Source organism: Anastrepha ludens, chromosome 2, assembly GCF_028408465.1.
Source record: "Anastrepha ludens isolate Willacy chromosome 2, idAnaLude1.1, whole genome shotgun sequence".
Lineage (NCBI taxonomy): Eukaryota > Metazoa > Arthropoda > Insecta > Diptera > Tephritidae > Anastrepha > Anastrepha ludens.
The window spans coordinates 4,172,471-4,196,933 of NC_071498.1; the positions used below are offsets into that span (position 1 = coordinate 4,172,471).

At 35.0% G+C, this 24,463-nt stretch overlaps 1 protein-coding gene across 10 annotated transcripts in view; it reads right to left on the minus strand.

The window, feature by feature from the left end:
• Positions 1-24,463, minus strand: part of LOC128862162 (RIMS-binding protein 2) — a 132,531-nt gene that overhangs the window by 21,572 nt on the left and 86,496 nt on the right. For 7 of the 10 annotated variants that reach the window (XM_054100634.1, XM_054100684.1, XM_054100658.1 and 4 more), the window contains exons 16-19: positions 17,161-17,250; positions 13,862-14,452; positions 12,842-13,147; positions 10,324-10,606 (exon numbers count right to left, since the gene is read on the minus strand). In XM_054100634.1, the coding sequence (XP_053956609.1) occupies positions 10,324-10,606; positions 12,842-13,147; positions 13,862-14,452; positions 17,161-17,250 (1,270 nt within the window). The remainder of the gene's footprint in view (positions 1-10,323; positions 10,607-12,841; positions 13,148-13,861; positions 14,453-17,160; positions 17,251-24,463) is intronic. The other 3 variants (XM_054100707.1, XM_054100691.1, XM_054100676.1) reach the window with 1 other exon arrangement.

Consider the following 24,463-nt stretch of genomic DNA (forward strand, 5'->3'; position numbering starts at 1 on the left):
TCTCATAAGAAGCGTCTTCATGACAGAATTGCGTTCGGCGGTTCACCAGTGACCGCTGTTAGAAAAAAAACCGTTTAATATTTTTTTTCCGCAGTAGACAACGATATTCGCCTACGATGACACCGGTGGTGGTAGCGGAGGAAAAGGAAGACCTTCTCTGCGTTGGGAAGATTAGATGGAGAAGGACTTGGTTTCAATTTCACGCTTTTTTAAGCTCGGCCAAAATCGCTTAAGCGGTTCTCGCACCAATCAACAACAAGAAGAAGGAGACTAGCAAATCCGATACATTGTTGATTGATAATCTGTTCTATCACATAACAACCAATTATTGTACGATAAGCTGCATTATAGAAGTACAGTCCTACTGAGCTCAAATAATTTACTTTTCTGGCACTTAATCTCACTTCTGTTCTCTTTTGAAGATCGCTCTCAAAAATAACGTGTCATACTATTATGCCAGCTGCCGTTGGATAGTCATAAAATAGTCTTATTGTGGCAGTTACAACTTCATAAATTTGGCTTCAATTCTTATTCACTACTGAAGATCCTCTCAAGTGCAAAAGGAAATCTGTAGAGTTCGCTGTAGAGTAAAACGAATGACTTTCACTTCCTTCCATAATGTCCGAAGCAAACTCTAGAGCGAGGAGTACGGCATTTCAATATAAAGGTTTCTGTGCGCTCTATAAAAAATTACCATCGATTTGAACTCTACTCAATGGTTGGTTATCAAAGTCAACCACAATATTATAAAAACAAATTGCATACAATAGCCATGTCCACCTTTTATGTAAAAGTAATTTTGAAAATTTGAAAAAACAATGCATTGTTTCCGTAGGCTGGGTTAGGTTAAGGCGGTTGCCAACGAATTTCCAGGCTTGCAGCAGTCAGTTGTCATGGGTAGGTTTAACCTAGCCGGTGCGCTCAGCTCACTTTAAAACCCTGCTTTCTCTTACATTGCTGTTGTCTTCTCCTATAGAGTAGTGACATAACAGACGCCTGAGAATTTCTCGGCCTCATTTGGAGGCTGTAAAACTGCTGCTTCTGCAAAAGTAAAGGGAGACCCTTACTTTTGTTGTGGTTGTATTACGGTTTTCCCATAGCAATAAGATATTAGGTGTGGTGGTAGTTGTATACAAAGACCCTGTGTTATGACAAGAAGTTGCTCAAAAAGAGAATCGAAAATCTGCAATCTGAACTGCATACAGTCTATCTTAATCAGCCTTCAGCTGATGTATGGTCTGCGATATCGATGCTATCAAGTGATGTTAAGCCATTAAGATGAAAAACAACAAAAACTACACGCATATTGTTGGCTGAAATAATGAATCTGAATCGTATGAAGTGGTTACATCTCTTATCGTTCGAGTCAAAGGTTACCACTGAAACTGATATTATTGATTATATCAGGGGTAGATAAGAGTTTGCTTGCTTTAGACTAATTAAGAAATAGGTCGTTGTAAATTATCTTAAGAAAACTAATTTTAAAATTGGAGTTGTTATTGTTGTTGTAGCAGTTCACTGGGCCCTGCCAGTGCAGTGTAGTCACCGATCGTCATCGTCCAACCCATCTAATGGTAGGCCCAGGAAATGATTGTTTCGACAGGCTGGAAACCAGAGAAAATTACCCCTATCAAGCGCGCTGAACCGCACTCCTCGTTTAAACTTTGAGTCTCCGCTTTTGTGTAGGCCACTATCTGGCCAGCCAGTGCCAATATACGCCCATTATCTTAAATTTTATTTTCATAATTTTTCCCCCTCAAAACTAAAGCTAAGTCCACTCGCGCGATGTCGCCAGGAAGACTATGACATATTCGCTGTAGTAGAGACTTGGCATAATTCTGACTTCTTTGTTTAAGAATATTTTGATCTCAATCTTTACGATGTATTTCGTAAAGTAGAAACGCAGTAAAAACGGGTTCTACTAGGGGCGGTGGTGTTCTCTTCGCAGTACACTATAAATATCGTGATTCATCAAAATTTCTGATTAATCATATCCTATTTCATCTATCTTCTCGTTATTTGTTATATTACAATGTTCGTGTACTCATACCGGCTAAAAAGCGAATCGCGCTACCAAAAAGCGCTTTTGCTTCCGAATAGAGTCAAACACCTTGAGCAGATGCTGTATATCTGTGTAAATGTAAATCCTAAGTGTTGTAAGTGTTGTGGCAACAATTAGTCGTAGGCCGTCAGCAGCTTCTTGTATTGAAGCTACTTTAGCCTGAAAAGTGGTAAAGTAGTCTGGGAGACGAAAGGACGCTTACATACTTATTTGTTCAGTATAGGCTCCCCCATCACCTCATTTCTCAGCTTAGGTTCATCCTAATAGAGACGCCGGATCGTGGAGTTCCTATGCTTCATGACCCTTTACTGGATACTCTTAAGTGGTGTCTCTCTTCGAAGGTACGCAGAAATGAGACTTAGGCATAAAGTAGTGTTTTAGTCAAACAAAATGTACATACATATAATTGGACACTTTGAAGTCACTAAATGCTTAAGTTTTACATAAAACTTGCTCAAATAAGTGAAATAACACCAGTTAAATACTTAAATTATATAATTCCGATCGCAAGAAATTTATAATGCATCAACTTTTAATATAGTTTAGAAATGGATATTTTCTAATCTAAGGAGCACGTAGGGAAAACTTATAAGTCACTATACATTTTTTTTTTTTTTGTTTTTTTTTTAGTACAGTTCATAGTAGGCAATCAATTTTTAGTAGAAACTCAAAGGCAGTTGTTACAATATAAAGGGCAAACCACCTGCGATTGCAATCCAACACATTCAAACTAATGTGCAATGGAAAATGCTGCAAAACTTTATAAATCACTCAATAACGGAACTATTTGCAGGGGAAAATGTTAGTTAATAAAAACAGGTTCAAAAATGTAGAAACCGAAATATTTAATATTCTTTATTTCTATAATTAAAAACAGTTGCCATGCGATTATACTAATTGTATTTTATTTTCACATGCAACAAGATCGTAACGGTTTTAAGTTAAGTTAAGAAAAAAAAACAATAATTAATAATTTATATATAAATATTTTCGATGCAAAGTGCGCAAATAAGTATCAACTATAAGTATAATACATATGTGTATAAAAATTTAAACGGAATGCAATGTAGAATATTTACTATGTGTAATGGTGAAATTTTATTAGGATGATACAATTTTTTTTTTATTTTTTCCACGTAGCTGAATGAAAAATTAAATAGTTTGTGTGATTTTGTATGCTAATTGTATGATAATTTTGTAGCTGTGGTGTGCATACTGACCGAACTTCGACATAAAAGATCTTTTGTGTCCTACTACACGTTTTAGAAGTAGTACATATTTTAATTTTATTGGCTGTCACTATGACTTGAAATATTTTACATGGGGTTCTATTTAACGTAGAGGTTCCCTGCCTCAGGTTGGAAATTGGTTGGAAGCCAAATTCTTTCAGTAAATTTTCGATAAGTATTCTCAAACCTTACTGAACCGAAATGAACAGATGTCAAACCATAGTTATCGATATCGATAGTTCTCATTCAGTTAAAAAAACACCCAATACATCGCGGTACCACTATTCGGCGCCATCTGGTACCACTAAGGAACAAAAAGTTTTATGTGATGGCTTTCACCAGGTCGACCTAACCTAACCTTTGGTGTATGTAAAAACTTTTTTCTTTCAATTATCAGCCTGGATCAGTGACTTCATGAACCCTCCCTTACATTCCGTAGGCTTTTTTATTACACAATTTAATGTAACAATAAATCAGGACCAGAACAAAATATAAGTGTTGAAAACAAACCTTGAAAACTGATTTTCATTTACATACACTTGACAATTTATAATAAACTAGCGAAAACCCGCCCGTTCCGCTGGTCGTCTTTAAAACAATCTAGATTAATTAATTAAATTAAGCCGAAAAATACTGTGTGTTTTTTATAAAAATTCTCGGGCATTAATAGTAATGAAAGAAGTTTTGAATAGTAGTGGCAATTAAAAAACGTTTGATGTGATTTACTTTATTACTTTTTTTATTGTAATGCTCTTTGGTATACAATATTCTTCGTTTTTCCATGCGTTGTTGAATAAATGAACAATACCGATGGCTTACCAACTCTTGAGCATGAAACATAAAGTTGGCCATGAGAAAAACATGGCTATTCTAAATCAATACCACAAACTGATAAAGTTTGGCCTTGTGACTTATTAATAGTAATCGCGAATGCAAGGCGAACAGGAAATTGAAGACGTTTGAATTCAAACGGCATATCCGATCCGACATATTTCAGTAAATTTTCGTTTCCTATCAAATAGATGCAAAATATTCTAAATATTTACTCAAATGGTTGTTTTTATCAGAAAACAATTTTAAAAACGTGGTTTTCTCTGGAGAAAAAATACTCACTTGTTGTTTGCTTGAAAATCAGATCAGAAAGAAAGTTTGAGCGCGTCGTTGTTCCGTTCTGCATTTGCATAGATGCGCTCCCCTTTACACATAAACAACAACATCAATCGTATGATACATACACTTCGTCGTGTACGAAAAAGCGGAGAAGGAGAAGAGAACTGTTCTATTCCCCTCCGCTTTAACACAGCTATGTGTTCAGGTGCAAATGACTTTTTTGCGTGAAGTCTGATATAAAATAAGTTCTATTTATTCTTCTTAAATTTATATAAATTTTTCCAGGCGAAGTAAAAAAACTGACATATATTTGCTTCAACCGTATATTTGTGAGTACACAGGTAATACGTAAATATATGAATGATATAGGTAATATCTCATATTAGCATAACCTTTCTGCAAAAAATTAGGGAAACGATCACCAATCACGCCGGCAATGATACAATGAATTTTTCACTATAACTGACTTTAGATTAACGTTTATATAATAAGCGTATATGTAACATTTAAAAATTTTTTTAGAATTTTTTTTTTAATTTTTAATAATAAGTGGTCTTCTCTTTCTCTTCCTCTTACTGTAGCTATTCCTTTTCCTCTTCCATCTCCAGCTCCACCTCCTTTCTTTATCCCGGAAACGGGCAGTAAAAATTACTTCACTTAAAAGCTTTCATCAACAGCTTTCATCTGATACCCATATTGTACAAACACATCCAAGGGTACCTTGGTCCACCTTTTCGGCTATATATCGAGACCCTGGTCACTCAGATATCTAAAAAATTAAAGCACTCATCAGTAGCTTTGATTTGATACCCACAATGTAAAAACACATCCTAGGGTTACACGGGTCCTCGTTTTGGCCTTCGGCAGCGCCACCTGGTGGCGAGTGGAATCAATAAGCATATTATACTAACCTTCACCGTGGAAAATATATATACCAAATTTCATAATAATCGGCCCAGACACACACGACCAAAATGTATTCAATTCTAATGAATGCTATGTGCGGTACAAAAAATACGTGCGGCAAATAGCAAAAACACACTCACTTAACCGACGCACCGCACACACACGCGTTATCGGACTTCAGCCAAACTTCACAGAAACCTTTGCCAAAGCAACACCAACAATGTGTGAAACTTTCATTGTGTTCCTTACACGCGTTGCTGAGATTTTTCGGCTTAATCTATACTAATATTATAAAGAGGAAAACTTTGTTTGTTTGTTTGTTTGTAACGAATAGGCTCAAAAACTACTGGACCGATTTTAAAAATTCTTTCACCATTCGAAAACTACATTATCCAAGAGTAACATGGATTACATCTTATTTTGGAAAAAAGTAGGGTTCCGTAAGATATTTGGATTTTGCGGACACAAACTGAAAAAAATCTTATATATAAAATAAAGTCAACTTTTTGTGTGTGTTCGCTAACCGGCCGTGTCTGCACCGAATTAAACCAAACTTACACACAATGTTAAGAAGGTATTGAAGATGGTTTCCGTATAGTTTGGATACCTATTGGTGGATAGGGCTCGAGATATAGGTCAAAACGTGGACCCGGGTAACCTTCGGATGTGTATGTACAATATGGGTATCAAATGGAATCTGTTGGGGAATGCTTTAGTTCAGAGTATTTGTCATGCCGCTCCGTGACTAGGGTCTCGAGATATAGGTCAAAACGTGGACCCGGCTAACCTTTGGTTGTGTATGTACAATATGGGTATCAAATGAAAGCTGTTGATAAGTGCTTTAATACGGGGTAATTTTATGCACATTGTTAAGTAAGTATTGAAAATGGGTTTCGTAAAGTTTGGTTGTAATTCGGAGCAGTGGCAACGGGTACAGCGTTCTTTTGAGCCAGCCATAATGTCGCTTACTTTTTTAACGCTTGGGGCGGAACTGAACTGTCAAATTGACAGTGTGAGTTACAATGTGTCAATATTTCTTTCTGATTTGGATGCCATAAGGAAAAAACGTAAGTGCAACATGTAAAAATTGTTTGTGAATTTTTTTGGAGTGGATTTTGGAACAGTGAATAATTTCTTACGAAATTTGAGAATTTAATGTGAAATCCGAATGAAATTATGTAATATATTATTATATAAATGGATAATGGTTAAAAAAACTCCAATGCTTAATAAAACATATAAATTGAATCGAAAAATTCATGGATGATCAGGAAAAAAGACGATTGTTTATTCATATACGTTGATTTGAAATTTAAAAACAATCTTCTTTTTTCCTGATTTTCAATTTATATTTTATATTTACTCAAAAACAAATAGAAAAACAAAAAATATTGTTTATGCCAAAGTGCTTGAATAAAGAATAAAGAAATAAATAATATGAAAGCCATATATTTTCTGTTCTAAACCATATCTATTCTATTTTAGTGTGCCCAGCGAAGGGGGCCGGGTTTGCTAGTTTTTATATATATAGATACAACAACCGCATATATGTACAACACTAGAGTATAGGTTCTAAAAAGGAGTAAGCATCCGTTGTTGTAATCTCAATGTTCCCCCTTCTATTTCCTATTACAGCCACACTCATTATACAGGCGTCTTGTTCTTATATTAGATATTAAAATGTCACGAAAGTACGCAGCGCAATATAAAAGAGGGGCTGGGGTGGTGAAGCGCTTAACTTCAATACTCAATTGCCCTTTTGCTCTAGCAAATGGTATATGACTAGAATTTTACATATGATCGTATCTGTTTTCTAAGTTATCTCTAATATAAATATTGTTTGGGCAAAAAGAAATCCATTATTTTTTCAGAAGATGGCTGTAGTGATCGATATCTCGTAAAGTATTTATTTATCAAACAACTTAAAGTTTATGGACGCTGTCGAGGCGGCATTTTACACTAAACAAATTCGTTTGCTGTTTTTGTTTCTTTCATTTAGTTTTAAGTCACAGGGAGTCAAGTCAATGGAAGTCAACAAAAAGAAAATTCGGTACATTTACGGTTTTTTTTTTATAAAGGCGAAAATGCAAGCCAGGCCGCTGAAATTGTGAAAGGTGTTTATGGTGCCGATACTGTAACAGCTAATCATGCGCAATTTTGGTTTCGTCGATTCTGTTCAGGCATTTTTGAAGTTAAAGAAAATGTCACTAAAATCACAGAAATAATCAAAGTTGACCGGTATGTTAGTAGTCGTAGCATCGCCCAGGAGCTAAAGATCGGTCATAACGGATGGATGGATGGATTTCTTTTTCCCCAAACTAATATGTGAGTGTACTTCACCAGAAGTATTTTTAAATAAGAACTAAATTTATGCTTTAACCCTTTCAATACGGATTTTTTTTAAGAGGAAAAAATATTTAACCATGAAAAGTTATTACTAGTGATCTAAATAGTATATCCCCTTGTATAAATAAAGAAATTATTCGTAGGAATTGAGAAAATGTCCTGGGAAAACATTGTCCCACCCGTAATGAACACTCAGTAGATCTATAATTGTCGTTTTTCCACTTACTGACCTAGCACGTGCTACGATTTAACTACTACTGCAAAACATGTGTAGAGAAAAATACAAAGTATAACGGGTCATACGGAGCATAATTGATGGTATATCTCGTAAAAAACTGATGGGAAGAAAATACACAGCGATGCAAAGAAATATTTGGCATTTAGTAAAACGAAACCACTCATTGGGACATATATGTCCCGTCAGTATTGAAAGGGTTAAGAGTAACTTTGTATATTGACTTTAAAGTAATGAAAAATGAAAAGAATAAATTTAAAGTGAGTACTTAAGCTATCGCCGTAGCCGAATGGGTGACTACCATTCTGAATTCGCAGAGAGAACGTAGGTTAGAAGCTCGGTGAAATACCAAAATTAAGAACAACATGTTTCTAAACGCGGTCGCCCCTCGGCAGGCAATGGCAAACCTCTGAGTGTATTTCTGCCATGAAAAAGCTCCTCATAAAAATATCTGCCGTTCGGAGTCGGCTTGAAACTGTAGGTCCCTCCATTTATGGAACAACATTAAGACGCACGCCGCAAATACGAGGAGGAGCTCGGCCAAACACCCCAAAAAAGGGTGTACGCGCCAATTATATATATATATACTTAAGCTAGAACCACATATCATGCATTCCGGGCGCAATGGCTTATACAAGGTGGCACAAAATTGATCAAGAAATTTTGTTTTGGAATAAATTTTTTACTAAATAAAATGAAATGATTTTGGAGGATGAAAATCTTTATTGACCTCTCTTGACCTTTACGCGTTCCACTGCTTATCCGTTTGTATGATGCAGTTTTCTAATTCACAAGTATCAAATATGATTGACATACGAGCCATTTGCAAAAATTATAAATCTTCCGATAGGGTTATTAATTTTGCCCCACCTTGTATAATAGCGCCTAGCATGTTTGGTATGGATTTCGAGCTGGAGCACCGGTTAGACTCCCAACTGAAAATTTTCGATATGTTCATGTTACGTATCATGATTTGTGTTTAATTTATGAATTTGTTCTGGAATATGAGTTCGAAACGAGTGTAGAATTTGTATGCAAGAATCTCGGTCGTTGAGTGGGTTAGTTCATTTAGAAGTATGCATATGGAGAGAAATTAAAAATTAAAAAACATGTTTATCAAAATTCAAAAACAAGTACAACTACATCAACAACAAGAACAACAACTATTTGTTTATTGTTTTTTTGCAAACTTTTTCCGTTTTGGGTAGGAATCAATATTTGCAAAATGTTAAACCAAACAATGAAAAAAACAAAAACATTTTTAAATACGCAAGTATGTAATTTGGAAGGCAAGGATTGTGAAAAACTGTAAATATTTAATATAAACTTTGAAAAAATCTTAAAACTGGAAGAGTGAAACTTTATAATTTTATCAAAATCGACGAATATTTGAGAAAGAAAACGAACAAAATATAAAATAATTTTTGGAAACCAGAAATAGTTTAAGTGTAGGCGAAAAGTTAGTTTATAAGAAATTGTAATTTATATTTAAGAAATATGTAGTTTATATGTTTCAGCAAAGGTTAGTTAGACGAAAACTAAACGAAAATAAAATTAAAAATTGCTCTATTTTTTGTTTTCTTTGTTTTTTGTTATTACTTCAACGGTACTGCTCTATATACAACTGCGTAAGTTTGGCGGGCAAAATTAATTTGCTTAATACCTAAAATGGATAATGAGTATATTTTCTTAAGCACAGCCTAGGTTTTGTTTAGGCGTTGATTTGTATGCACTGAAAAAATAAGTCGTTTTTTAGTTTCGGTTTTGAGGTGGTGCCTAGCCACGCGCTTTTTATTTTTCTGTAAACAAAAAAAGTTGCTTGTTTGTAAATTGTCATTTGGCCACCTAACAAATTGTTTAATTGCGTTATGGTACATAAAAAATTTATTTTGTTTTTGTTTTATACGTAACTACGGAATTGCAAACGTATGTTATAAATAAATTTAAATCAAATCAAATATAGTATAGTTTGTTTGTCATAAATATACATATATATGTAAATTGATAAAATGTATACAATAAATAGGTAAATAGCAATAATCTGTATGTAGAAACTGACCTTCAACTGTACATTTTATTGTTTCATTCGAAGGCAAATAAAAAACGAAATGAAAAAATGAAAATGGAATAAAATTTACAAACTTAGAATCACATAAAATTTGCATAAAAACATACAGTTATAAGAAATACAAGTACACGTATTTTATTGTTGTATATAATTTGCAGTTTTGTTTTAATTTTTTCTTGAATTTTTTTTTTTTTTTTTGTTTTCATTCATTTTTCGGCTTTGTTTAATGTTTGGTTAATAAATAAATAGTATAAGTAAGTAGTACGAGTAGTTACATATACATACATACATACAGTTATTTATATGTATGGCACATGTGTAAATTTCCGAAAAAAAATTCATTAAAATTGATACAAAATTCACTTACTTTTGCCAGGTGGACCACGTTGCCCGGCCATGCCGGGCATCATATTATCTCTGGGCGGCGGAGGTGGCCCTCGAGCACCGGGGCCTTGTCCTCTACCCCGTTGACTTGCGCCACCTCGTCCCGCCGGTCCCATTTGGTTGTTGTACTGATCGGGTGCATCGGCGAGGAAATTCGACGGTACGAGACCACGTATACCATCCAATTCACCCATATAGAAACCATCTTCATCCATATCACCATAAACGAGTATTATCTCACCCGTTTTGAAGCTCAATTCCACCTGCTGTGAGTTTGAAGAAGGAAAGAAATTAATTAATAGTGATACGGCTTTGCTAAGAAGGAGCAGGTGGACAAATACGAGGGAGCCTAATAATTAAAAATGCATGAATAGGCATAAATGGTATGCAAATGGTTAACGGATAAAAGCATTGTAGAAACTAAAAAATATTGCTTTTTTGTTTTTGCTTGTACTTAAAGGCCTAATATACCAAAAATATCTGAGTACTTCTTTCTTCAATTGTGGCGCAGCTTCTCTCAGTCCTTGTATATTGTACCAAAAAGATATACTCGAACAAATCTTGACGGACTGACTTGAAAATTTAACTATCGGGTGTCGGATGGATTGCTGAGTGACTATCATTCGGTAGTGCAAGGGTTCGAATCCACGGACTTGAAACACCAAATGATAGACTAAATACAAGATGCCAATGCCAACTTTATCGTCAAGCTTTGAGCCATCAGTAAAGAACCGTAAGCAGTTTTTTCCTACCAGGTATATTGTCAACCCACCCACGTCTAGCTGGAATTTTAATGTTAAATAATCTATTAAAATATGGTTCATCCAAACCATAGTCAGCAGGATTACTTGGACCCAGACCGAGTGTTATGGCCGAGTGTCCAAGTTCACAAGCAAATAAATGCCAGAAGTGAAACCATTCTTGCTATTGTGAAGCTGATAGTTAGCAGTGATCTAAAAATGTAGGAGGATTCCATGCTGTTTTCCTTGGTAAACCTAAAAAAAAGAATGCGGTGGTAGAGAATGCAAATTGTTCATTCGCAGTACCTTAAACAGGTACTTTAGTCTAACAAAAGTTTGGCTAACACAATTAAAATGTCTCGTACTTCTTTCCTCATCCATATAGCCGATAAATTTGGGGTGGTCGAAATACCTCTGGTTGATTTTACGTAATCCCCATGAATTATGTCACATAATTAGTTGTATCACAGATCATTACTCCGTTCTCTTCAGTTTGTTAAGCAACTACTCCCTACTCATCCCTTAGTAAGCAGAGCTTCACTGGCGAGGTTCCCAATTTACATACACCTGGGTATATAAATCCCTGTTGAGCACTTAGTTACCCTGCAGATGTTCAGGTCACACTAAGACTCAGTTATACCATCGAGGTTTCCAATTCACTGAGCAGTATACGATGAACTAAAACCTGTAATTTTGACTGGTGAACTTCAGATTTATAAATTTCCAGTCGATTAGCCATTTGTTTCTCTAAACACCGCAATATCCAAGTAGGTACCAGGTACATAAATTCAAAATTATTACTTTTCCGAAAGTAAGCGCAACCTTCATTACGGGATATTTTTGGAGATTATAAAGGCGTTCTCCAGGGCTCTCAAAGCAACTTATACCAGTTCTATTTTCTTACTTGAAACCGTTAGCAAAGAAATGTGTAACAAAACTTTCTAAAACATATTCTGAGTTTCGCTATTGCTCTGTTGTAGGCAGACAGCAGTAAACAAGTAAATCATTAAGCTCAGAAAAACCTGAGCCAATGCTATATAACTCTATCGCTCAGCCCAAGCCGTCAAACATTTGGAGAACAAACCACATAAGAAAGAGGAATACGCAGTACGAGTACAATGAAAACTAAAGAAAGCTGTTGAATGCTATGTCGTCAAAGATCCACAAAATCTTACTAAATAGCGAGAAATGCTGATTCGGTTTCTTTACCATACGATAAATGTTGACTGCGGATCTGATCTAGAAACGTCAATGTTGTGAAATTGGGAGTAATCTAATCGCTTGAAGAGATGGATTAAATTTGATACGAAAGCACGTGATTTGAGGAAGAGAGCACGTAAATAGGCAGATTAAGAAATTTAATTCTACTTCAAGCTCTTTCATTTTATTTTCATTTACTACTTGATTTACGCAAGTATCGGTACTCCGTTAGGAGTTTCTAATACAGGCACTAATAATTTATATAATTCGTCTGGCTTTTGCCTAATAAAGGTGCCTTCAGTTAATGTCAGGTGCAGGTAGCCTAGCCAACTCAACAGGTTCTATTAAAATCACTCACATTACGTGATACTTTTTTATTTGGTTGGTTTGTTCCAAAGAGGTCATCTATGAACCCGCCTAAGAAGCCGGAACTTGCTTCCGTAAGCTAAATAACAATAAACATTGATTGGATATGAACACAGATATAAGTTACTATGAGCTCTGTTTAAGTAGCAACAGTAGTATTGCAATTGGTTTCTTCATTCCTTCGTGAGTACTTACCTCGGCGTCCACATTCGGACTCAACTCTTGCGGATCATAATCATATAGTGCGACCATACGTTTCACCGGCATATTGGCATAGATATCGCCCCAACGATCACGACTTACGTTGCGCATACTCTGCTGGGGACCACCCTGGCCGGGCATCACTTGACCCGGACCACCTGGTTGTGGTGGACCACCGGGCATCGGACCCATACCGCCGGTGCCATCATCCACTTCGGTTACCATATTGTGAGGCACGTAACCACGACGACCGCGTAATTCACCCCAGTAAAAGCCATCGGCATCCTTGTCGCCATAAACCTGCGCAGAGTAAAAAGAAAGAAATTATGAAAATTTTGTTCTTTTTTTTTTAAACTTTAAAACACGATTTACAATTTTTTTTTATAGATACTTATGCCATAAAACAAATATTATATCGAGAACGGTTAAGTGAAAGTCTTCAAAATGGATTTGTTTCTCATATTCTGAACACAAGACTACAGCGGATGATTAAATATCGTATAGCAAATGACTAACGGTTAAGACATGCAACTTGGGTTAGAGTGAGATATTTATTTATAAATCTAAATATTTAGTGAAATTAAAAGAGATTACATATATGTATGTATAAGTGAACACCCGATTGCAATTACCGATTAATTTTTGCTCCGATTGGCCGAAGAGAAAAACTAAACTTAAAAGCGAACTTGTTGGTGGATGTAAGTGTGTATGCCTTATTACCTTTTATCACTTCCAAATCGGTGTGCTCCATACATCACTTTTCAATCGTCCACCTCCCTCCACAGCGCCGCTCTACACGCTTTATTCCCTTACTTGCGCGCAAGCTCACCTCATTGCACCATTCAAGGTGCTTTCGCTCCGTACTTATATTTATGTACTTGTATATAGTAGGTATTATGCATGTGTATGTATGTATTAACATAGATACGGCATAGCCCCCCATCACTCTGTGTACTACTCCTATACGTCTACTACATATTCTACTAGTTTCTACCCCACAACACTACCACCTACCTTAATTGTATCACCTTCTTGGAATGGCAGTTCTTCGTCGCATCCATCTGGATTGGGACTCATTGTGCTTGGATCATAGTCGAACATAGCAACGAAATAGCGTGGTTTCTTTTGTGCCGCCAATTGTTGTTGTTGCTGTTGTTGTTGTGTCAATGGCTGTTGCCCAGGACCCATGCCCATTTGTGCCTGTTGTTGCTGCTGTTGCTGCTGCTGTTGTTGTTGTTGCATTTGTTGTTGTGGATTGAGAGGGCCACGTGGACCCATAGCACCTGGCATTTGACCCTGCATTTGTCCGGCCATTTGAGCGCCTATTTGGCCCTGCATCTGACCGGGCATTTGACCAGGCATCTGACCAGGCATCTGACCAGGCATTTGTCCCTGCATCTGACCCTGCATTTGGCCGGGCAATTGGCCTTGCATTTGCCCCTGCAATGAACCGGGTGCAGGCCCTCGTTGGCCAGGGAAACGTTGTACGCCCATTTGACCTTGTGATCCGTACGGTTGCTGGCCTGGCTGTTGCACGCCCATCATTTGTGGACCGGGTGGTCGGCCCTGCATCATGGGACGTTGCCCTGTGCCCGGCTGGTAACCCTGTTTTTGGGTGTTCAATAATAGCGCGCATTTTTTTGGACAATCGGTAGTCGTGGATTTCGTAGTAATAGTTGTGGTTGTTGTTGTTTTAGGTTGAATCGAATGAATATTGGTTAAGCATATGATAAATTAGGCATGAATTTCGTTTGTAAAGAAATTTTGAAATTTGGTTTAGTTGATTTAATGCTACGATTTAATACTTTTTTTGGTTTGCATAAAAATGTTCACTGTGACAACGATTCGCATTTAGCTTTTTAAACAAATTAGTTTGTGGATATGTAAAACTTTTTCAAACTTAAAAAAGAAGCCGAACTTAAGTACACGAGTAGTTTTAAAGGCGCATTACATTAGTGAGGAATATACGGTTTTTGTTTTTATTTCTCATAAGAAAAGATATAAAGTTTAAAGGAAAGCTACAGAATGAAAAAACATAATTAAAATTTAGTTCCTAAAGAGAAATGCCGCAAGTACACCCTTAAAGTCAATAAAGTAAAATCAATAAAGTGAATTCTCTACAATTTTGGTTTTGCGAAAACTGAGCCGATGATAACTGCTGTTGAAAATTTCTTTTACTGAAAGTCCAATTTGAGAGTGAAATTCCCAGCGTAAGAGACCGAAATTGTGTTATCTATGATTTACTATTTCTTTTTTTAACTAAATTACATGCTGACTGCCTATCCGCTTTTGAAGAACAGCAAACAAAAAGCTATCCGCTTTTCGAAGTCATTACTGAAATTATCAAATATTTATTATATCAAATATCAAAATTTTGATAGAGGTAAAGTAAAGTTCCTCTCTCGACGGACAAAACTAACTCTCTACAAGGCTCTCATCATGCCTGTCCTAACGTATGGCACAGAAGCTTAAACGATGGCAATACTCGATGGCATCCCTTGGAGGGTTTGAGAGAAAGATTCTGCGGAACATTTTTGGACCTCTGCACGTTTGTGACGGCGAGTACATTAGGCGATGGAACAATGATCTATAGGAGCTTTACGACGACATAGACATAGTACAGCGAATAAAGATCCAGCGGCTTCGTTAGCTCGTTGTCGTCCGAATGGATACAAAAGCTCCGGCTCTGAAAGTATTCGTATTTGATGCTGGTGATAGCAGAGGAAGAGGAACGCCTTCTCTGCGTTGGAAAGATCAGCTGCAGAAGGGCTTGGCCTCACTTGGTGTGTACAACTGGCGTTCTTTGTTAAACTCGCCCAAAATTGCGTAAGCGGTTAACAGCCCAATCAAGAGAAAGAAGAAAATAAAAAGATGATGTATCTCACATCGTATATGTGCGAATAAGGCTACTACAAAAACAAGCTCAATATAAGGCTGGCACAGGCATTAACACTATGGGATCTTAAGGATCGAATTTCCATCTGAGAATCACTGCTGAATCGGAACAAATACGCCTTTTTTCCGTAACTGGTAACTGTTGAATGAATGAATTCAACTGAGGTTTGCACTTCACGATGTTTTGTGAACTCTACTCATCAGAGGACCTCAACCAAACTCAGTTGCCTTAATAAATCTAAAATGGCACAGGAATGGACCTAGCGTATGTGTCTTTCTGCTTGCCGCAGTCGCCCGAGATGTCTCAACCTTCCTCGCGCTATAGCATTAAATTCAAGAAGAAGTGTGCAGAGGAGTTTCCGGAGACTAATCGCAGAAACGGCAGGAGTCAATGGCCAATATCGCAGTGACTATGCAATCTGCAATAGCCTGTGAGAACGCCCGTGAGAGTTCTTAATTAATCCTTAATTCAGTCAAGTTGTTTTACGAATAGGAGTCAGGACTTCTTCACTCACGGTATCACGGAATTAAGTACAAAGTTTCTTTCAAAATGCATACAAATTATTGAAGAAAACGGCGCATAAGTGGCAATAAGTTTTAAATCTCATTTCCTTCTCCTACCCAGATAATTACAAGTATGGCGTTTTTAAGCATTTTAAGATCCTAATTCAACGTTTTTCTGAAATGTTAAAGTTTTGGCAAAACAAAAACAACTGAATTCAACTAATTATCGGATTTTTTACACAACTAAATGTTACAATATTTCCAAAAACAACATTGAATTACTTATTAAGGTAATCACTGAGGGTTAACTAGAAGTCGGAATTTCAAATTCTACACATCCGCTAACACCACAAATATACAAATCTAAGGGCGTAATACATATTTATGTGTAAATTTCTGATGTTATAAAATAATATGAATTTGTTTCTCATTTCTTTTTATATATATATATTTTTTTTTTTGGTCAAGCAAAATCAAAGTGTGTACCAAAGCAGATGAACGTTTCTAATGTGATTGTGTAAAGGAAGAAATAGGAAAAATAATATTGTATTTGTTTTGTAAATCAAACATATATGTATGTATGTGTGTCAATACTTAGTGTTCAGCATTCAAATGCATTCAGTTATCAATATAAGCTTAGTATATTACTTGATTAAAACCAGTGTTCGAAAGTAGAACTTAAAAAATTATATATTGTTTGTAAATGCCAGAAACACTAGCCGCTAATTGTATGTGTCTAGTAGTAAAACATAACTAAGTTTAAGTATTGTATATTATGTAGAAAATTATTTTTAAGTATTATTACTATTTATTTTAATTAATTAATAACATATGTAATTAAGTATTTAATTTAAGTAGGCAAGTAAGTAAGTAAGTATGTGTTAAGTTTATGTGTTGTTGGGTGAGTAACTTACATTGACATTCTGATTCACTTCACTCTGAGTAGTGGGTTTTGAGAAGAGGCCACCGAGCAGCCCACCTAATAAGCCATGGCTTCCGTCTGGCTGCAGTGCGAGTATTACAGATGGATGCGTTTGAGTTTTATGAAAATTGTTGTAAAATGTTGGTAGGATTTTGATTTGATTTGAATTTTTCAATTTATTTGTTTGTTTGTTTAAAATTGATTGCTTGATTGATTGTTTGAACTGTTTGATTGGTACGTTTATTGTAATGTTTATATGTATGCATGTTTTGTAGTTAGAAAATAAATGACATATTGAACTGAATTCTATTATTCGTAATATACTAAAATCCGGTTTTTTATTTATTGTTTTTTTTTTTCTTAATTTTTTTAGTACATTTTTGGTCATAAAACACCAATTAATTAAATCTTCAAAAATCTCTTATCCACTATAGGGACCCTCAAATTACATATAAAACCGCCGAGACACGTAATCTTAATCCGTTTTTCTGAGTCAGCTGATTTTCTCGAAATAATTCAATTTTAAGGCGGCCGCCGTAGCCGAATGGGTTGGTGCGTGATTACCATTCGGAATTCACAGAGAGGTCGTTGGTTCGAATCTCGATGAAAGCAAAATTAATAAAAACATTTTTCTAATAGCGGTCGTCCCTCGGCAGGCAATGGCAAACCTCCGAGTGTATTTCTGCCATGAAAAAGCTCCTCATAAAAAAAATATCTGCCGTTCGGAGTCGGCTTGAAACTGTAGGTCCCTCCATTTGTGGAACAACATCAAGATGCACACCACAAATAGGAGGAGGAGCTCGGCCAAACACCTAACAGAAGTGTATGCGCCAATTATTTATTTTTTATTTTTTAATTCAATTTTAAGTTTCCACTGTCTCTCAAGCGCACACCGTAGCCGAATTGGTTGATGCATGACTACCATTCGGAAGTGTGTGCATGAAACACCAAATGATAGATAAAGTTTTAAAGTACTAGCGATCGCCCCTCGGCAGGCAATGGCGAACCTCCGAGTGCAGTAACTGCCATGAAAATAACTGCTCAGAAAAAAATAAAATAATAATATTGTATTGTATAATATTGTAAAAGTGACTATTCGGATTTTACGCCTTTGCAAACCTATGTGTGATGAGCTGTAATTCTATATTTTTATAAAAAAGTTTGATATATTTTAGTGTGAAGTCACATATAGGTTTTACCTTACGAGCTTTATTTGTTTTTTTTTTTAATAAGTTTTAAAATTCAGCTCTCAGACCTCGTGAAAATTTTCGTGCAATGATTTATTTAGATTGTCGGCGTGGGTTATAGAGGCAAGAGTGTATTGATCAATTTACTTCTACTTTTGGTATTGAAGCACCACACTTAGCGAAAAAGGCTGGTACAACGAATTCCACCCTTGCAGGCTGATTTTCATGAAAGCCGTCCAAAATCGACGGCGGCTGTTGTGACATAAACAATCCATGCTGTGCGTCAATTTATAACGCAAGATCGTCATGTGACATATCGCGATATAGAGACACCCTTTGGAATAAGCATACACTCAATATTGCATTTCCATTTGGTCGTCAAGAAAATTTGTTCTCTTTGAATACCGCATAATTTGCAATTTGCCCAAAATGATATTCGGACTCGTACCGATTAATGCAAAGAGATATTGAAGATATAGAACCGCGGTGGTTCAAAGTACGTCTATGATGATGGTGATGAATTGACATTCGCGGAAAAAGCACCTTAAAGCAAATGGTCGCTTGTTTTTTTTCGGAAAATCCAGTCATATCTCAACTATAACACTAGAAAAACTTAAAACAGTCAAATCTGATTGGCGCACAATCATTTGTTTGCCAGTTTGCCGCGCTCAACGTTTTTCAACGCCTAAAGAGGCTGTGGAGTGACAAAAGTGGACTGGAAAAGACTGGAAATCGAAATATTTTTAGAAAATGCCTGATTCTGAAAAATGAAACACATTTACTATAATCCAGGCCCCAAAATTAAATTTACCAATCTCGGCTATTTTTTATGTAATTTCAGAATTTATTCGTTTAAAAAATGTTCGATAAAATTTGCATGAATCTCAAAATTGCAGTAATTGGTAATTTTTTAAATAGAAAATTGTGAACTTTATTCCAAACACAGTATACATGCTTCCAAAAATTCTAATTTATGAATTGACTGCCTATGAGTTAAATAGCTTTAAGAACAATGAAAATCATACTCCAAATTTTACATACATACATTTGATGAGAACTTTTTTTCAATTCTCTTGGTATACTAGGGCTCAAAATAAGGGACTCTTGAAACAGGGACAATAAATAGGTTTTGCATAAAAAATAATCATTTGTGAATACAGAGCAATTGCAATTTCTTGGTTAGTAGTGTTTTTTCTCTTTTTTCAATTTTTCATTAATACTCAAACAACTATCTAAGTCACTTAAAGAGGTAACCAATAACAAAAAAACACATCAAAACAATATTTAATTCATTGCAAAACAAATTTAGAGCTGAAAAACTGCAAGAGTTTCGAATAAAAAAATTGCAGAATGAATAAAAAGTGTTCGATTAGAAAGAAGTTATATTGAAGGACAGACAGACAGTTAAGTTAGAGCACAAGAAAAGGTGAGTTAAAAGAGTGAGGGAGAGAGAGAGAGAGCAAGCGAAAACTGAAGAGAGTAATACTAGAGGAAGAGCGTTAGCTAGTTATTTTTAATTTACGTTATTTTATTTGATAATTTAGTTTTATTTTATTTCACTTCATTTATTTTTGCTCCATTTAAATTTATTTGATTTGTCTTTTTTTATTTTATTTTTATTTTAAATAATTTTCAATTTAATAAGAAATACTTTTTTGTTTTTATTTAGTTTAAATTAAATTAAAATTTACTATATCTTATTTTATTTACCTCCATTATGTTTTTATTTTAATTTTCTGTTTATTTTATTTATTAATTTTTTGTATTCCATTCCATTATATGTGTTTCTGTGTTCTCAATATTATATATATTCATTGAGAGTAATACTAGAGGAAGAGCGAAAAATGTTTTTATCAGTTAATGTTTTTTGACACCTTGTATCGTTGGTACAATTCGCTTCAGGGGCAAATCTATTAAAGGTGGTGGCATTAAAATGTCGCGACAAAAGACACTAGAGCAGTATACAATGGAACGGTTATTCATCATTTCATTTTGTGCTGACATTCTAATAATGAAGGCGTAAGATAAAAAAAAAAAACAAATCAGCTGTTCCCATTTTATCGAATGTTCTCAATTATTGTCGAGTGTGTTAATGTCAATAGGTTAACAACATAAATGTAATAGCTTAGACAGACGGTACAATTCGCTTCAGGGGCAAATCTATTGAAGGTGGTGGCATTAAAAAGTCGCGACATTAAAATGTCCCGATTAACGCCGTTGTCTGTCTTAGCTATATGGCACATCAATAAATTCGCAGCGGTAGCAGCAGCTGATTTGACTGTTTATTTTTTATAATTTTATGTATTCCCTTTACATTGTTGTAAGCTAGAGAATTCAAGCAGCAACAAAATACACGCAGTAAATCAGCACAGAAAATAAATAAACGAAAGGCAGATGCAGAATAAGCGAAGCCGAGTGTAAAGCAAAGAACGATAGAATACCCTTTAGGACCCTTCAATTCGCCACTTCTCTGCTTGCTATATTTGGGCTCTGCTCCAAGGATATTTGTTTTTTGTTTTGTTTATCTGTTTTATTTTGATTCAAACACTACCGTCAACCGGTTGTCAAAATCGGGAAAAATTAAGTAGCGACTTTCGGAAGGTGCAACTTTTAGTTTCTGTGCACCGGGGATCTGTTCGCTTGACGAAAAATTTGCATGTGAAAGCAACCAGAAAGTTGTCGAGCAAGATTCGCCAGTAGCGAGTATGATTATGCCTTAAGGCCAATTGAATACAGGCAGCGTCTTCACAAAATAGTTACTTTATTTTTCGCGCTTTTAACAAATCTGGCGTCAGGCACCTTAATAAAACAAAACAAACGAACAAGAAGAGGAGAAATTACATGTTTGTGAAAATTCAGTGAATGGCTTGGTAATATTGGGGCAATATTTTTTTCACCTACTCTTCCTTTTCGCAAACAAGTAACTCCCCTTCTTTTTGTTTGTATCTTCTCGGAGTCTGACCGCCCAGCAAATTTGGAACGCGTTATCTCTTATTCTGCCATTCTTGGTTATGCTTCATAAAACTCGTATAACTGGCAACTCTATTTTCAATGTATTCAACTCTATTTTCCGATATTTGGCAAGTTTCATTAGACCGCGTTCATACAGAGCAACTTTTGTTGCTTCAATTTTGTGCATTCTCTGTTTGTGTTGCCTTTCGTGTTCTTATACCTTGCAACGGTTAGTTTTCAGTTTACAATCAACAATAACATTGAGAAGAACGAGAACACCAAGCGTATTAGCAAAGCACGAGCATCACAAGTAACGAGTTGAAGCAACAAATGTTTACCAGTATGAGCGCGGTCTTACTAATACTCATTAAGTACTTCCAAACACATGTAACTTTTGGCAGATATTTTCCGGTGCGGCCAACATATTTTTATTTATACCAATTGCTTCATCTATTTGCCACTTGATAATGTTTCGTGAATCGAAGACATCTATAGGGGTGGAAAGCTAGGAAGAAAACTGATTTGGAGACGTTATTATCAATTATGCTTTTACAATTAAGACGTGGCACTTCATAAATAAAAACAATCAATAAGAGCAACTGCAGTATGTCTTATAGCCTTATTCTCGTCCACTTACACAAAGGACGCGGTAGTAGAGAAACTGAAGCAACAACGGAGGAGGAAAAAACGCGCAGAAATTGCGAAAGGCTCAGCCAAAGAAGAAGGCAGCAATCAAGCCGTCGTCAACACTGGAATCAAAATACCAGATGACTTAGGCAAAGTTAGCTGATGATCTGGCGAGGTCAGTGTAAACGTCTCGCTGGTGATTTGTGTTATTAGTATTGTAAAAAAATTACTTAAGTTAGTATAAGGATATTTTTAAAGCAAAAAATTTAAATGTACTCTTATACTCTTTTAGTTATTAATCGGAATAAAAAAAGTTTGCCAAATAAATTAATATAAATAATTTAGCCAGTTATTTTTAATTTACGTTATTTTATTTGATATTTCACTTCATTTATTTTTGCTCCATTTAAATTTATTTGATTTGTCTTTTTTTATTTTATTTTTATTTTAAATAATTTTCAATTTAATAAGAAATAATTTTTTGTTTTTATTTAGTTTAAATTAAATTAAAATTTACTCTATCTTATTTTATTTACCTCCATTATGTTTTTATTTTAAATTTCTGTTTATTTTATTTATTAAATTTTTTTATTCCATTCCATTATATGTGTTTCTGTGTTCTCAATATTATATAATATATATTCACTCAATTAAATTTTTTTGTTTCATTTTACTTTATTTTGTTTTATCTACTTTAATTTTAATTTTATTCTATTTAATTTTTGAATTAGTTCAATTGAATTTATTTTAATTGAAATTAGTTTTATAAAATGTTTTGTTTATTTACTTTTCGTTATATGGGTTTTTATAAATTATTTCAATTTAGTTTAACTCCGCTCAATTTTCTTTATATTTTAATTTTCTTGTTTACTGAAATTTTTTTTTTCTATTTTTCATTATTTAATTCAATTTAGTTCATTATTGCTAAATTTTACTTAATTTTACAGTATTTTTTATTTAATTTAATTCTATTTGATTTACTCTCACCTAATTTAATTTTATTTATTGTAGTTTTACATTTATTTTTAGTCATATGTAATTTTTCGCTACTTTTTATTTAACGGACGACGGATTTTACAATTGCCTTTATCTGTCCCTCTACACTTTCTCACTCTTCCACTGCGTTTCCTCACTCTTCAGTTCTCAGATTCAGAAATGCAACCATCCATTTACGATTTTTCAAAAATATTTGTTTCTTTTTAGTGTGTAGTTAGTAGTATTTAAATTTAAAAAAATTATTTTAAAATAGTTTGTAACAAAAATAAGTTCAGTGCAAACCCAACGTAATAAACATATTTCAAACAAAATTATCAAGATATTTTGTAATACTCGTTTATATTTAATTAGTTTATTTTGATAGTATTTTTTAAATGTTTTTAAAGTGAAATATTTTCTGTTGGGTTAGTATTGAGTGCTGAAAGACTTTGTGCTTGTTGTTTGGTGTGTTCAACTGTACTTTTCAAAGTTCTTTGTTGCATTAAAGCAAAGCAAATTATAATAAAAAATTGAGGATTTTCCTTTTCCGTTTGTTTGAATGTACTATATGTATGTATGTAGGTATTTACAGAAGTTTGAAAGGAAATATATACAACGCGCATGATCGGAAGTAAAAGTCTTTAATTTGTATATAATTTTTTTACAGTGTAGAACACTTAGGAAGAAGATTATAATATATACCAATTATTTATTGAACATAAAGTTATAATGGAAGCAACTCTTTTTGTGCGTAAGTGCGCAACGCTTTAGTTAAGTATTTATAGTAATAGGACTATGAATAAGTTCGTGCGGTTTTACAACAGATGGCGTAACTTGATTATTATTCCATCGATCCACATTTCCAAACATTCATTGGAGAGCTAATGTCGTAAGGCACAAACCTCAGTATAAGTTTTTTATTTGAAGCGTAAACAACAATATTTTTACCACACTTGAAAATGTCGAATTTCGTGCCAAATAATGTGTTTTTGCGGGGAATTCTTCTTCATTATTTTAATATGAAGAAAAAAGCAGCCGAAAGTCATCGTATCTTGGTGGAAGTTTATGGTGAGCATGCTCTATCTGAGCGAACGTGCCAGAAGTGGTTTGCACGCTTTAAAAGTGGTGATTTTGGCTTGGAAGACGAAGAACGCGAGGATGCGCCGCCAAAGTTCATGGATACCGAATTGGAGGAATTGCTCGATCAAGATCCGGCTCAAACGCAAGAAGAGGTTGCAAAAACTTTGGGAGTTGATCAATCAACCATTTCCAAACGTTTAAAAGCCATGGGAATGATCCGAAAGGTAGGCCATTGGGTGCCGTATGAATTGAAGCCAAGAGACGTTGAACGCCGTTTTATGGCATGCGAACAACTGCTTCAACGGCACAAAAGAAAGGGTTTTTTGCATCGAATTGTGACTGGCGATGAAAAGTGGGTCCATTACGACAATCCAAAACGTCGGGCAACGTATGGATACCCTGGCCATGCTTCAACATCGACGTCGGCGCAGAATATTCATGGCCTGAAGGTTATGCTGTGTATCTGGTGGGACC